The following is a 16879-nucleotide window of genomic DNA, read 5'->3' on the forward strand; positions in this document are numbered from 1 at the left end:
TTTTGAGACTTGTTGATATGTTCGGACGGTGTCTCGAGGGGTTCATGTGAGTTTCGGAGTAGTTTTGGACCATTTCAAGGCTATTTTTAACTGTTGGTGTTTTTGCTACAGCAGTGTGCATCGCAGAAATGTCTGATGCACAGGATTGAATTTGGAAGCTTATATCTCGTAATCTATAAGGAATTTGGCGATAATCCAAAAATAAAAGTTGTAGCTCTTTGTATCTAGTTTTCATAAATTTAAACCATTTGGTAATTGGAGTTGGGTACAAGAAGTTATAGTTGATACACTACAGGCAATCGGAGAAGAGTTTTGGAAGATTTTGATATTTTCAACATAAGCATGTAATGATTCAAAGGTCCATTTTTAGTTCTAGAGATCGAAATTTTATTTTGAGACTTCTGGGAGTTTGATAATGAATTATAGGAATTATCTGGAATGTTTGGTCTAAATTCATCAAGTCGCGATTGGGTTTTTAGCGCGAAATATGAGTTAATTTTTTAATGAGCGAAATTAGTATCGCATTGAGCAAATGAGCTCCTAATTGAGTTTTGATTGAAGGACAAGGTTCGTATTATTATTTGTGACTCATAGGAATAAGAATCGTCGAATTCTGAGTTCGTATGATGGAGTTAGAGCCTTTTTAGTGAAAATAAATATTGTTGATGAAACAGGTTCTGGTGCGCACCTGTAGCTACCAGATTGGGCACTTTTAGCGACGGGAATTGGGCTTTTAGCAACCAAAAAATTGTTTTTATTGAGCATCTCTGTTTTTTTTTTCTCATTTCAACATTTTTGGACGAAAAACCACGGCTTGGGGTGATTTGTGAGCAGAAAATCACGGAAAATCTTGAGGTAAGTCACTTGTGATCATTTCTACTCCATAATATTGAATTATCATCGAACAATCCGACTAGATTACATGATTTTGAGGTGTAAATCGGGCATTTGGACCTAGGAATTTGAAAATAAGATTTGAGGATTTGGAGGTCAAGTTGATGTGGGAATTTGGTAAAATTGGTATGGTTAGACTCGTGGTTGAATGGGCTTTCGAATTTTATAACTTTTGTCGGGTTCTGAGACGTGGGCCCCATGGATGCCTTTTGGGTTAAATTTTGGATTTTGATGGGAAATCTGTATTTTCATATGGAAGTAATTCCTTTAATTTGTTTTGACTGAATCAAATTATTTATGACTAGATTCGAGGCATTTGAAGGCCGATACGCGAGGCAAAGGCATTGTAGAGTAAGATATTACACGGTTTGAGGTAAGTAATATTTCTAAACTTGGTTTCGAGGGTATGAATCCCCGAATTTTGTGTTATATCAATTGTTGGAGGTGACGCACATGATAAGTGACGAGTGTGTGGGCGTGCACCATAGAAAATGTGACTTAAATAAATGATGTGGAGTTGTAAAATTAAAGAATCATGTTATTATCCGCGTATCCTCCACGTGTTAGAGAAATTGAACCGAGGATCGTATTAAAGATCATATTTAGGATGCGTGCCAATATTTTGGAACCCATACGGTCGTGTGCCAATATTTCATACTTAGTCATGCTCATCCATTGTGAGGATATTTATGGGATCGGGGTTGCCCGCCTGCAGCAGGCCATATCGGCTTTATATATATTATCTATTATTATGGGATCAGGCTGCACGTCGCAGCAGGCCTTATAGGCTTTATTGTTCTGTATCGGGGTTGCACGCCACAACAGGCCTTATAGGATTTATTATTCTGGATCGGGGCTGTACGCCGCAGAAGGCCTTATTGGCTTCATCAATATATGGATCGGGGTTGCCCGCCTGCAGCAAGCCACATCGGCTTTATATCACGCTTGGGCTGAAGGACCCTTCCGAAGTCTGTATACACCCCCAGTGAGCGTATATGATTATATATTCGGGATGGACTTCCCAGGGCATGGACTTAACTTACTTATTTGTATTGTGATGAATTTTCCCTGGACATGGATCTTGTCTGTATCATTTATATTTGGGGATAAATTACCCAGGGCTAGATTGGCCTTATACGGTACTGAGTGACTGAATGTCAGTCGATGTGTATATATACAGGATGGAATATCCCTGAGCTAGATTGGCCATGAACAGTACCGAGTGACCGAATGATTTGTGACCAGTAGTACATGAGGTCTTTCTACTGAGTCCATAACCATAACCATAACCACAGACATAATCACCTAACATATTACGCAACTCGCATGCTCATAGCACCAATCCTTTCAACCTAGAGGTTAGTCTTGTTACTTATTGAATTGGTTGTACTCATACTACACTCTGCACCTCGTGTGCAGATCCAGGTGCTTTCGGACACGGCAACGGTTAGATCTCAGAGTGCAATCTGTTGGAGACTATCAAGGTAGTTGCCTGGCGTCCGCTGACCTTGACTCTCTCTTTGTCTCAGTTATTGTATTGTTCGATACTGTCAGACAGTGTTTTTATCAGTCCAACTTTGTATTCATATTAGATGCTCATGTACTTAGTGACACCGGGTTTTAGGAGTGTTTATATCTATATTTGTGAGATTTCTTCCGCTGAATTTAAATATTATGTTTTCAAATTTAAAATATATGGTGTTTTATTGATATTGTCGGTTTGCCTAGTATTGAGATAGGCACCATCACGACAGGTGAGATTTTGGGTCATGACAAGTTGGTATCAAAGCTTTAGGTTACATAGGTTTCACGAGTCATGAGCCGGTTTAGTAGAATCTTGCGGATCGGTACAGAGACGTCTATACTTATCTTCGAGAGGTTGTCGAACCCTTAGGAAAATTTCACTTTCTTGTATTCTATCGTGTGGAATTAATTCTACTTGAAATATAACTCTTTGAATTCCTTTCACGCATTCGTGTGCGCATGTGAGCGCTCGATATCAGTTGTGCATCACCGGCTTGTGATTCCATGAATGAGATTCATGATATGTATTCTGTGTTTTGGTGATGGGCCAGTCTGGAGGACTTGAAGCCAGGGTTAGCCCGCAGCTTAAGGTCAGCAGCTTCAGTTGTGTGAACTTGTACATTTGGACTCATAAGTCCGGTAGTGTCCCTATGAGTAGAATTTATGGCATGATGAGTGGTTAAATGGCTATATGATAAGTATAATGTGATTGCAGGATGTGTTCAGATGGGTTGAATGTGACGAATAAAGTTTACTTGTGTCTCAAGAGTTTGCTATTGGGTACTTGATTTCTGTCTTGATTTGACGTATAGTCTTGAGTTGTGAGTATATTGAGGAATCTTTCACGTTGTTAAATTGTGGGACAAATTAAATTCTCATGTCTTGTTAATGAGTTTAGACTCAGAAAGATTAAGTGATTGCGTAGTAATTATGGCTGCGAAAGGGTATAACAAGATGCCAATTTGAGACTAAGCATGTGGGTTATCTCTTGCGGAGTAATCTACGTAGGTGTGTTCCTTATAATATTGAGTGGAGAGTTTCTTTTCTGCCAGCGGAGCGTAGGTGATGAGATTTGAATCTGAATCTGGTTGAGAAAGTTGACTTGAGTGTCAAGAGAATGAATGTAAGCTTAGCAGATGATTGCGGTATTTTATGGTTTGTGTTACCTGAGCTTCTGAAGAATTTTCGTTGAACTGACTGTAGTATTATGGAAGTTATAGAGTATGGATATTGTGAGTTATGAAATGTTTTGTTCTATGGCTTTGAGTCAAGTGGGGGAGCCTGCTATTGACGATTTGATTTCATGGTTGTGTTGTACTGGTTTCAGTTTGAGGGATACATGTGAATCGGTTATGACTTGCAGAGATTGAGATCGAAAATAACTCGAGTAAAGAAATTCCTAAATACAGGTTATATTGCATTTTATGAGTATATGAAAATTATGGAATGAATAAGTTGTTATTTGAAGGATGTAGTGCGCACAAAGTATGAATTTGATTGGTAGTATTAAGGCAGGTTTACTTCTTTGTGTGTTGTTGTGCTAATGAGGTACATGTCTTTTGGCCTGTTTGGGCGGTGCAATTTGGATTTGAGCAAAGTGGGTGACTTTCGAGAGGGTTCTAATAGATTCAAAATGTATATGTGGCAATTGAAAATTTTTCGAATTCGTATATCGCTATAATCGGTTATTTACATTGGATGGTGTCGGGACTTGCGGTAATTATGTATGACTATAGATTCTACATTTTAATATAAGAAATGAAAGAGAAACAATTTTAAATTCACATAAGGTCCTTCAGAGTAGGTGTCTCAGTTGTGATACTTTGTGGTGCTTAAGAAGAATACAATGGCTTATGGGCATTAGGGCGGTGTGGTTTTATGTTTAGGATGTCTTGTACTGAGCTTTGGGTAAGGATCGTGGAGTTCTGACAAGGAGAAGTATCAACTTGAGGGTAATTCAGAAGAAACTCGAAGTAAATAGGGCAACTGGGTAGTAGGCTAGACCAGTATGGTAATGGCATGATGGTTCTTTTGGGGTAATTATGATGTGGTAAGGCTCTACAGATATTTTGGTGGCAATATTCTTGGGTTTGGTAACCTGCGTGGCTTGGTCGAGTTAGAGGAATTCAGTTTTGATAGATTGGTTATGTGCAAACAGATTTCAAAGTGTTCTTGATGGTTTCTACCATGGTTTGATCTACATATTTTCTATCGGTGTGAGGAACATGTTGTGTATTGTGATTTCCTCATGGGAGGGAGCAAATGGAATATTTCTAACTAATCGGGTATGTATTCTACCGGTGACTCCGAGTTGATATGAAATTCACGTACGTTTTGTATGGTGGTCTAATAGAGGCGGTGTATCCCGTGGGACTGAGAATTGTATGTACAAGGTGGCAGTTCAGTTTCGAAGGGAAGTTCATGAATTATAGACAACATGGCCAGTGTCAGACATTTAGATGAATGTTATAACTGCTCGGTAATTCCTGAGAATGGTGCGCATTTCAGAAGGTGCATTGTGTTTTGACTTACGGATATTCATTGGTATTGCGGTACTCACCTGGTTGATAGCCTTCTTATATTTAAATTATTGTTATGTGGCACAGAAGAATTATGGAAGTATTCCTAGTGGGATGATCGCGCATGAAGGATGTTTTAGTCATTCGAGTGCTGGAGTTGTGATCAGTTACGGTGGTCCATGTGTTCTACAAATTTGGGGATTGGGAGTTCTCAAAAGAGAATTGATTCGGGGCTGCGGACTGTGAAGGTGTGGCCAAGTTAACTAGATAATAGTATGTGTTATGGTTAAGTCATTGAGGACTTTTTATAGGGCTATTTATCCATGCTCAGATTGTGCTTGGGCTATAATAAGCCTGGAATCGACCGTTGAGCTTTAAGCTATGATGTTTCTCATATATGTAACATTGAGCGAGCTATTTAGGTCGTGATTGAAGCTACATAGGAGTTAAAATCCCTGAATGAACTTGATAAATACCTCAGTAATAAAAGATTTTCGATTTGAGCTACGATAGCACACTGTGTACATGCATACACTTTAGCATGTCATTTATAACAGTCCAGGAACATGAGAATCTTATCATACTCATCATATACATGTATACCTATTTAAATGCTCTTATATGATATATTTGGACTGGAGGCCTTGGACTATACCAGGCGGATTATATTATTGGCACGTGAGTTATACGTGCGGGTTCTATTGTTAGCACGTGAGTTGTCCGTGCAGTGTATGGAATTTCCATTTCCTTGATCATTTATCTGATTAATTGTTTCATTCCTCTACATGCTATGCTATCGCCTAATCAGGGCAATTTGAGAAGGAAAAAAATGTGCACATGCACACACACATTTTCTTCTCACAAAATTTGATGAGTTGGTTTTAAATAATGTTCTGTGCCGTAAAGGCAAGATTACACCAGAATAGCATAGTTGTGTTTGGTGATATAAGGTCATTGGACCTAGAATGGATACTATCAGGTTTGATTACAGCGTGTTGGAAGAATAATTTAGAATTCGGCTTAAATAATTTGCTATGGTACTTGTTGAACGAGGGAAAGCTCCGTGACTTGTTGATTTGGTAAGTGGTCATGAAATTTCGCGTGTTTCTTTCATTATCGACAGTGTACGAAGGTTTTGGAATGAGGTGTGATTTGATATAGTGTTTAATACCGGTATCAATTTTTTTTTAGCAGCTACAGTGATTAGAAGCTATTGCGAGTATGCGGGTTGTATGGTATATCATGTGACTACATCTGGAGTTATGGCTAAGGCTTAATACAGCTTGTTAAGACTCATATAGAGTGTAGATGTGAGATTCGGGTCTTGAAAAGAAATTTTTGGATGTTGGAAATTAGATTCCAAGGTTTATGGGTAATGCTAAATAAGTAATTTTCAGTTATGTGGTATCGTCAGGCCTATATATGGAATAAGGTGGCGTGGGATCACCCCGAGTATGTGCGTGATATGATGAAATAGTGATTTGAATGTTTAGAAACAACTCTTGGCACGTTCGAGGAAGAACGTATGTTTAAGTGGGGGAGAATGTAACGACCCGACTTGTCATTTTGAGAATTAGCATTCCGTTCGGTGGATTAAGGTCTCGAGCAGATTTGAAATGTGTATTATGACATGCGAGGGTGGTCAAGTTTGGTTTTCCGATGATTCAGGATTTAATTGAAAGAACAATTCTAGTTTTGGAAGCTTAAGTTGAAATAATTGACCGGATGGTGAATTATGTGTAAATGATCCCGAAATGAAAATATGATAGTTTCAATAGCTCCATATGGCAGTTTCAGTCTTAGAAGTGTGTCCGTATATTTATTTTGAGGTCTGTAGCTAAATTAGGCTTGAAATGACGAAAATAAAAAATTTAAGTTTGGAAGTTTGATCGGGAAGTTGACTTTTTGATATCGGGATCGAAATTCGATTCTGGAAATTGAAACAACTCAGTTATGTTATTTATGACTTGTGTGAAAAATTTGAGGTCAATCAAAGTTGATTTGATAGGTTTCGACATCAAATGTAGAATTTGGAATTTCTTAGTTTCATTAAGCTTGAATTGGGTGCGATTTGTGGTTTTAGTATTGTTTGATGTGATTTGAGGCCTCGACTAAGTCCGTAATATATTTTGAGACTTGTTGGTATGTTCGGACGGGGTCCCGAGGGACTCAGGTGAGTTTCAGAGTGGTTTCGGACCATTTCTAAGCCATTTTTAACTAATTATTTTTCTGCTACAGCAGTGTGCATCACAGAAATATTTGTTACACAAGACTGACTTGGGAAGCTTATATCTCGTAATCTATAATGAATTTGGCAATGATCCAAAAATAAAAGTTGTAACCCTTTGTATCTAGTTTTTAGAAATTTAAACCATTTGGCAGTTGGAGTTAGGTAAAAGAAGTTATGGTTGATATATTACAAGCTATTGGGGAAGAGTTTGATGTTTTCAGCATAAGCATGTAATGATCCAAAGGTCCATTTTTTTAGTTCTAGAGATCAAAATTCTATTTTGAGACTTCTGAGAGTTTGATAATGAATTATAGGAATGATCTGGAAAGTTTGTTCTAATTTCATCAAGTCGCGATTGGGTTATTAACATAAAACATGAATTAATTGTTTAACGAGCGAAATTGGTATCGCATTGAGAAAATGAGCTCCTAATTGAGTTTCGATTGAAAGACTATGTTCGTATTATTATATTTGACTCAAAGGAACAGGAATTGTCGAATTTCGAGTTCGTATGATGGAGTTAGAGACTTTTTAGTTAAAATAAATATTGGTGGTGCAACAGGTTCTACTGCGCACCTTTAGCGACTAGATTTGGCACTTTTAGCGATGAGAATTGGGCCTTTAGCGACTAGAATAGTATTTTTATTAAGCAGTTCTGTTTTTTTTTTTTTCTCATTTCAAAATTTTTGGGGCATTTTTGAGCAAGAAATTACAAGAAATCTTGAGGTAAGTCACTTGTGATCATTTTTACTCCATAAAATTAAATTATCATCGAACAATCCGACTAGATTACATGAGTTTGAGGTGTAAATCGGGAATTTGGACCTAGGGATTTGAAAATAAGATTTGAGGATTTGGAGTTCAAGTTGATGTCAGAATTTGGTATAATTGGTATGGTTAGACTCGTGGTTGAATAGGCTTTCGGATTTTGTAACGTTTGTCGGTTTCCGAGATGTGGGCCCCACGGGAGAATTTTGGGTAAAATTTCAGATTTTGATGGGAAATCTTTATTTTCATATAAAATTAATTCTTATAATTTGTTTTGACTGAACCGAATTATTTATGATTATATTCGAGGCGTTTGAAGGCCGATGCGCGAGGCAAAGGCATTGCAGAGTAAGAAATTGCACGGTTTGAGGTAAGTAACATTGCTAATCTTGGTTCCGAGGATATGAATCCCCAAATTTTGTGTTATATCAATTGTTGGAGGTGTCGCACATGCTAGTTGACGAGCGTGTGGGCGTGCACCATAGAAATTATGACTTAAATAAAATGCGGTGGAGTTGTAAAATTAATGTTATTATCCGCGTATCCTCCACGTGTTAGAGAAATTGAGTCGAGACTCGTATTAAAGATCATGAGTTGGCTACGTGCCGATATTTTGGGACCCATAGGGTCGTGTTGCTGTTGAATTAATTATTTTAAAATGTACATTTCATACTCAGTCATGCTCACCCATTGTGAGGATATTTATGGGATATATATATATATATATATATATATATATATATATATATATATATATATATATATATATATATATATATATATATAGAGAGAGAGAGAGAGAGAGAGAGAGAGAGAGATCCTTATTTATTATTATGGGATCGGGCTGTATGTCGTAGAAGGCCTTATAGGTTTTATTTTTCTGGATCGGGGTTGCACGCCGCATCAGGCCTTATAGGCTTTATTATTATGGGATCGGACTGCACGCCGCAGCAGGCCTTATTGGCTTTATTATTATATGGATCGGGGCTGCCCACCTGCAGCAGGCCACATCGACTTTATATCACGTTTGGACTAAAGGAGCCTCTCCGGAGTCTGTACGCACCCCCCAGTGAGCGTAGATGATTATATACTCAGGATGGATTTTCCAGGGCATGGACTTGCCTTACTTATTTATATTGTGATGAATTTTTCTTGGACATGGATCTTGTCTATATCATTTACATTTCGGGATAAATTACCACAGGGCTGGATTGGCCTTATACGGTACTGAGTTACTGACTGTTAGTTGATGTGTAAATATATATGGGATGGAATATACCTGGTATGGATTGTCCATAAACAGTACCGAATGACCAAATGATTTGTAATCAGTAGCACATGAGGTCTTTTCACTGAGATGTCGCATTCCTCGTATCATGCATAATTGATCTATTTTGCAAGTATTGAGTAATCCAGATATTAAAAGATAAAATTATTAGATTAAAATATTTTTTTAGTGCTATATGTTAAACAAGGAAGAAATGTTAATACATGATAACTTATATAATATTCTACTTTGTTGAATTTGGTATTCATATAGATGAAGACAACTCTCTATTTTTAAATATTGATAAAGTTAATTTGATTAATTTAAAATAACAATTTTTTCTCACTACATTTTGTTTTTTAATGTTCTAAACGACATCACAAATTGCAGCTTTCTCTTTTGACTTATTGTAATACATGTAGTTAAAAGAACTAAAATATAGTACTCTCGATCAATGCTTAGATATGTTATTCTAAAAAAAAAAAATCAATGATCTGGATGCTAACATGAACAAACTACATGGTTGAGTTTTAAATATGAGTGTATATTTTATTTTGAACTCTAACATTTTTATGTCAAGAGGCAGAGTTAACAGATGATGAATTGAAAATTCGTTGCTTGAAAAAGCTGGACAGGATTTTAAAAAGTTGTGAAAAAAGCTTTAACGATTTTCCGACAATGCCAAGACTATATTACGATGAGGAAGAATTTGATGGTGCTAACAGACTAATTAATGAGGAATTGTACCATAATAGGCGCTCTTTGACACATGAACATCAATAATTAGTGATGAAATTAACAGTCGAGCAGAAGTCTGGTTATGATAAAATTATATCTGCAGTGAATGAAGACAAATGAGGGTTATTCTTTTTACGAAAAAGGGCCAAAACTGCCCTGAAGTATCGAAATTGGTACAAAAATGCCCTCCGTCCACCTATTTGAATAAAAATGCCCCTATCGTTATTTTTTTGGCTCAACATTGCCCTTATTACTAACAAAAAATTCATTAAAAAAAAAAATTAAATAATATCCACGTGTCACCGTCCCATTGGTCTAACATAAACCTCAACCCGTAACTCGCCCAAATATTGACCCGCCCCAAATTTAAAGCATAACTCTCTCTCTCTCTCTCTCTCTCTCTCTCTCTCTCTCTCTCTCTCTCTCTCTCTCTCTCTCTCTCTCTCTCTCTCTCTCTCTCTCTCTCTCGTTCTTCGCTATTTCTTATTAGTGAGCATTTACTTACGAGTATATGTCTACTATTATTCATGAGGCAAACTCAAAATTGAGCTCTCTATTAGATTATTTTTTATGGAAGATGGAAGAAATTGTCATATTCTTCTTATGCAAAAAGTTTAGATTCTTTTTGTTTATGCAATGGGTATTCTTTATTTGAAATTTGTGGGAGGGTTGCTTCACTATTTTTTGTCATTCCTCCGTGAAAATTTGAGGATTTGTTTTTCAATTTTTTTTATTATTTATGTGATGTGTATTTTTATTTTTTATTTATTTCACTATTTATTCAATTAATATGTAAGCTTTTCTTATCCGTTAATGAGTATTGTGCAATTGTCACATTTCATACACACTGGGTTCATATATGATGTACTAATAATAGTTAACAATTTTTTAAGATAATTTTTTCAGTATTTATTTTCTTATTTTGATTGTTATATTCAATATTCGGACGGGTTAAGGGTAAGTTTAGTTATATTTTAGTTGAAGTTTAAGTTAGGCCAATGGAACGGTGACACATGGATATTTATTAAATATTTTTTTTCTTCTAGAATTTTCTGTTAGTAATAAGTGAACAATTAGTAATGAAATTAACAGTCGAGCAGAAGTCTATTTATGATAAAATCATATCTGCAGTGAATGAAGACAAAGGAGGGTTATTCTTTTTATATGATCATGGAGGAACTGGAAAAACTTTTATCTGGAAAACATTGTCTTTTGGCGTACGATCTAAAGGCGATATAGTGATAAATGTTGCTTCAAGTAGTATTGCTTCTCTTTTGTTACCAGGAGGTCGAACTGCACATTCAAGATTTGCGATCCTTCTAAATCCAACTAAAGATTCAACATGCAATATAAAACAAGGTAGTCCTTTAGCAAAGTAAATTGTGAAGGCAAAATTGATCATTTGGGATGAGGCATCAATGATGCATAAATACTGTTTTGCAGCTCTTGATCAAACTCTTAGAGATATTCTAAGATTTAAAGATCCGTCAATTTTAGATCGGCCATTTGGAGGTAAAACAATTATTTTTGGAGGTGACTTCAGACAAATCTTGCATGTAATTACAAAAGGTACTAGGCAAGAGATGTTAAAACGACTCTAAATTCTTCATATGTGTGGCCCCACTGCCAGGTTTTAAAGCTAACAACAAATATGAGATTGCAAGTAAATATATCCGGTGAAGATTTGAATGATTTAAAATAATTTTCTGATTGGATTTTGGCAATATGTGATGGAAAGATTGGATGTTCCATTGATGGCATTGAGAAAGTAGAAATACCTGACGATCTTCTCACACATAATTGTGATGATCCAATATATGGAATTGTAGAAAGTACATATTCTGATTTCTTAAGACATTTCACAGATATAAAATACCTTCAAGAAAGAGCAATTCTTGCGCCAACTCTTTAGATGGTGGAGTCGGTGAATGATTACATGGTTTCTCTCAACAATAGTCATGATAAATCATATTTAAGTTCGGATATAATTTGCATGTCTGATCATGCATTTACATCTTTGGAACATGTACATGCACCTGAATTCCTAAATAGTATTAAATGTTCAGGTATTCCAAATCACTCTATCGCTTTGAAAGTAGGTGTTCCTGTGATGTTGTTAAGAAATATAGATCAATCGTCAGGATTGTGTAATGGTACAAGATTGATCATCACAAAACTTGAAAATCGGGTAATTGAAGCCAAAGTATTATTAGGAAAAATGGCTGGAGACAAAGTTTTTATACCAAGAATGACACTTACTCCATCCGATACAAGAATTCCTTTTAAGTTCCAAAGAAGGCAATTTCTAGTCATTCTATCTTTTGCCATGACAATCAATAAAAGTCAATGCCAATCATTATGTAATGTGGGATTATTTTTGAAGAAGCATGTGTTTGCACATGGACAACTATATGTTGCACTTTCAAGAGCAACAAGTAGAAAAGGGTTGAAGATCTTATGTTATGATGAAGATGGGAAAATAACAAAAGAAGCTACAAATATAGTTTATAAAGAAGTTTTCCAAAATTTAGAGGATATAAGTTTTGAATGAGTAAGTATAAAATGAGCAGCAGCAACAACAAGTTCAGTGTACATACTCAGTATATAGTTGCTCATACTACAGAGAAAGATAAAGTTGAATGGGGTAAACATTCTTCTAAATTTACTTTACTTTGATATGTGTTGCAGCTTAACTGTTTTTTAGTCACATGTACTTTTATTTGTTAAATTATCTATCTATATTTTCAGTCAATCAATTCAATTAAATTGTGGAGTTACAAGAATATGGATTACCAACCATCATTTCCATTCATCGGCCGCTACTAGGTATGAAATATTACTTAGAAAGAATTTTATTAAAAAAATATATAATAGGAGTAATACTATCGCTTATCAATCACAACTCCAAGCTGCTGGGGAACTAAAATATTTTCAATATGGCATCAAATGGGGCACTGGTTATTTATTGAAATCCAGTTCCAAGCATAATCGCCTCTATATCCATGTTAGTCCCAATAGTTTTCAAGAATATTGAGAATTAATTTTATTCTAAGTTTCCAGCAACATATGTTTGTTAAATGTTAAACATTTAATTGTGCATTTTTTTAAGGTTGGAGATCTAATAAAAGATCATGAATGTTGGACAAGGCCAGAGAACATGAAAACACCATAAATTATACTGCTGATAGATCAAAATAATCGTGGAACAGAGATTGCTATTGAGAGGAACTGATGTTTGGTTGTATTATAGAAGGTGGGCTTCACTGCTTATTAAGAAGTATGAGTTCTGTCTTGATGTTGTCCTACATGAGCATGTTACAAATGATCGAGTATCTTTTCATCTCATACGTAGAAGATTTAGTTAACAAATTCAATACAAGATTTAGGTACAATGACTGTTGCTTTATACAAAGGTTGTGCAGAAAATTTTCATAACTGATTTCAACTACCTTTTTTTCCCTTCTCAATACAAGATGATTTATCACCTGTTAGTTCATTCTTGCCATTTTTTGTTCATAGGGAATGTCCTGAGGAGTGTAGAGAAGATGTATCATCCTTGATTTTTGTAGCAGCAAGATTCGCCGATGTGTCAGAATTACGCCAACTAAGAAGTTATTTACCGAGAGATTTGGAAATTCCCTTGAATGTTATGTCCGTAAAGATGTACTGACTCATCTTTTCACTGTCATAATATTTGTGCTTAAACTTACAACTGCAACTTTACTTTTTTCCTCTAGCTTTAAAATATATAACAAATTTTCTTTCTTGACAGTTTGTTCAAAACTTAAATTCAGAAGCTACAAAGGAGATGAAGCTTCAGTTGATGCAAGACAGAGCATAAGAATCTGGTAAAGAATGTAATTCCAAGGCTTTAGAGAAGAAGCTTTACAATTCACTTGTATCATAACAAGCAAGCCTGGCATAGAACCTCATAATCTCCTCTTTTCTTTGCTATTGTCTTTAGATGTCAACTTGATGTTAAGACAATAATGGACTCATCGATGTTGATTGATACTGCCATTAAAAAGGTGCATCGTCTATTGATCATTCTATGTTAGTAATGATTGTCAATTCTTATACTGATCTTAAATAGTTTTCTGCACGATTACAGTTTAGCTCCCAAAACTTGGTAAGTCAATTCCTTTGGCTTCCTCTTACTAACCAATATGCTACCCTTTTTTTAGATCCTCAATTCATCGAAACATAGCAATACCAAATTCAACAACAGAAAGTCGAAGATCAGCCCTCTTTCTGATTATGATAGGATGGTCGATCAAAGTGATGCCTTGTGCTCAATTAAGAGTTTGGCTAGTTTTATGCTGAATCTATGTGTCCATTATGTTCTCTTAAGGTCAACTTTTACAATTCTTAGGTACCTATCCAAAAGAAAAAGTTACATTTTGTTCATTTATGTGGTTCAAATATGATAAATATTTTTTCTTGGTGTTTTGTATTTTGGATGAATAAAATAAGCAACTACGAATGCAAAAAAGACACTATCTTTACTTTTACCCCCATCTCAACCTGTTGGCCTGGCTCCTTGTCGTTTACATGTTGCCATTGAATTTCTTGACACAGAATCTCCTATTTCCACCACAATTGTACTTGGTGTCATGACCAACTTAGAGTATCTCTAACTCTAAGTTGATTTTACAAAATATGGTCCTATCAAGTAATAGAAAAATAATTAAAACTATTTAATACAAATTAGATCCAGTAGCCTTGAGATCAGTAGTGATTGTAACGACTCCAAAGCTCTCACCATACCTAAGAAAATATACCTGACATGAAGAGAATAAATTTCTTCCTTTTTTCGAGTCATGTAGAATTAACTTTATGATCCATCCCCGGAGGAGATGCAAGCTATCAATGGTTTAATGTAAAAATCTATCAACAAAATGAGATAACTTCACACTCACATGAATTCAAGATTGCTTGTCGCACATCAAAGCTTCACTCTCACATCAATTATAGATAGCTTAATGGAGAAATATATCAACCAAGAATGCAAAAAAAATGCTTCGACTACATATAAAACCAACATAACAGTGAAATGGGTCAAAAAACAAACAACACTGTTTCATAGCCTAAGTAAGTAAAAAATCAATGGAGCTTTAAAACTCTGTGGACTGTCTTACGTATCTATATAGGAAAAATATAACAACTGAAAGAACCATGAACTGATTCAAATATCTTGTCCATAGCAAATGAAAATACCAAACTAACTAAACAGGAAAAGTTCAATACCAAGAAAAACATGAAATGATTCAAACATCTTGTTCATAACTAATAAAACTAATAAACTAACTAATCAGACAGTTCTTAATTCTCCAACTGTTACATATGCAAACAACTTATGCTATCTTCTTCTTTTTAAATACTCTCTTGATCTTATATCCAGATAACTGTGCATTCGAATCTTCTTCAACCACTGATGCAGGATTAGTTATACCTATCTTGGCAGGTGTATTTGCAACATCGATCAACTCATTATCTTTGGTGGAATCCTACATATTTAAAACACAAAAACTTGTGAAAATCAATACCTAATCTATAGTTCTTGTTGCTTTATTATTTTACAACCTGCCAATCATTAAATTAAAAGAATGAATTATGTAAAATAATATTTATAATGAGTTGTAAAATCACCGTGATTTCGTTATCTTCATGACTGACTTCGTTTTTATTGAAATATGGATCCTACAAAAAAATGTGTATCATAATTAAAATTTAATTCAATCACAAATAGGAAAACCGAGAAAAATTGAGTATATAAACATACTTTGAACGTCTCTTCTTGTGGAGAAGGAATATATTTCTTTATAATTTACTCGTCGTCACTAAGCATAATAACTTTTAAGATTTCATCTTTATTCTGATTGTTGGAACTCTTAACCTCAACTTTAAACATGCACCTTTTTTCAACAATATTTTCTATCTCCATTGGACATAAAGAATCGCCTGCAGCACCAGAAGTCTAACAAAAAGACATAATGACTGTGGTTAATAGAAGCTAGAACAACTAAAGTAAAAAGTAAATGTAATACGGTGTACACATTTTGTTTGTTCCTTATTAGAATGGATTAAATTGTTAAAAAGATGATGCTTCAATTCAGAGGCGGATTAGGATTTTGGCAGGATGGGTGCACTATTAAGAAGAACTGGATTCAGAATAGAAATTCTACGTGTTAAACCTTTAATTCTTACGATTGCGTACCCATTTCACTTTTGGAATTATAGTTCAAATTTTTGTTTTTTTTAAATAGTAATATTCTTACATCTATATCTATTTTTCATGCTGAAAATATTGAGATTACTTGAACCCATTGACTATATGCTACATCATACACTGCTATTAGTTTTAATATACACATTTTGTTTAATCATATAAGATTTTACAGCGACAAAAGAAGAATAGGAATTTCAATGTTTGAAAATTTTGAAAGAATTAACCAAATAAAAAAAGAAATAAAAAGAAAAAGTACTTAATTAATACGCAAAAAATAACACCAGACATGCCCATCTCCCATGGGCGTGTACTTCTAGGAAAAAAAAGAAGGAAAAAATAACAAGATTGACATAAGATTTGAACTCACAATCTCACTTAGAGAATTACACTTAATAATCATCACAGCATATAATACTTTGAGTATGAGTGCACACACATATATATTTTAATATTTTTTGAAAATATATAATATTTCTATACATTATTTAGGGCGGGAGCATGGGTTCATGTGCCCCATGGAACCCCTAGATACGCCCATACTTCAATTCTCATAGTAAGTGTGTTATTAAACATAAGCTAAATGTGAGGAATAATACACTAAATAAAGCTATTAATATAAAAAGACTAAAGCAGAAGATGGGAAACTAAAATAAAAGCATAAATTTTCTGATGCAAAATGCCTCTTCGTTCATTAATACTTGCTGAATTTT

General features: G+C 34.9%; 1 protein-coding gene across 1 annotated transcript; it reads left to right on the top strand.

Annotated features, from left to right (window-relative positions):
* Positions 1-11019: 11019 nt before the first annotated feature.
* On the top strand, positions 11020-12491 carry LOC107832100 (uncharacterized). Its single transcript, XM_075250727.1, has 3 exons — positions 11020-11299; positions 11384-11452; positions 12007-12491. The coding sequence occupies exons 1-3, from the start codon at positions 11020-11022 to the stop codon at positions 12489-12491; spliced, it is 834 nt and encodes a 277-aa protein (XP_075106828.1).
* Positions 12492-16879: the final 4388 nt, after the last annotated feature.

Source organism: Nicotiana tabacum, chromosome 4 (genome assembly GCF_000715075.1).
Source record: "Nicotiana tabacum cultivar K326 chromosome 4, ASM71507v2, whole genome shotgun sequence".
In the NCBI taxonomy this organism is placed as follows: Eukaryota; Viridiplantae; Streptophyta; class Magnoliopsida; order Solanales; family Solanaceae; genus Nicotiana; species Nicotiana tabacum.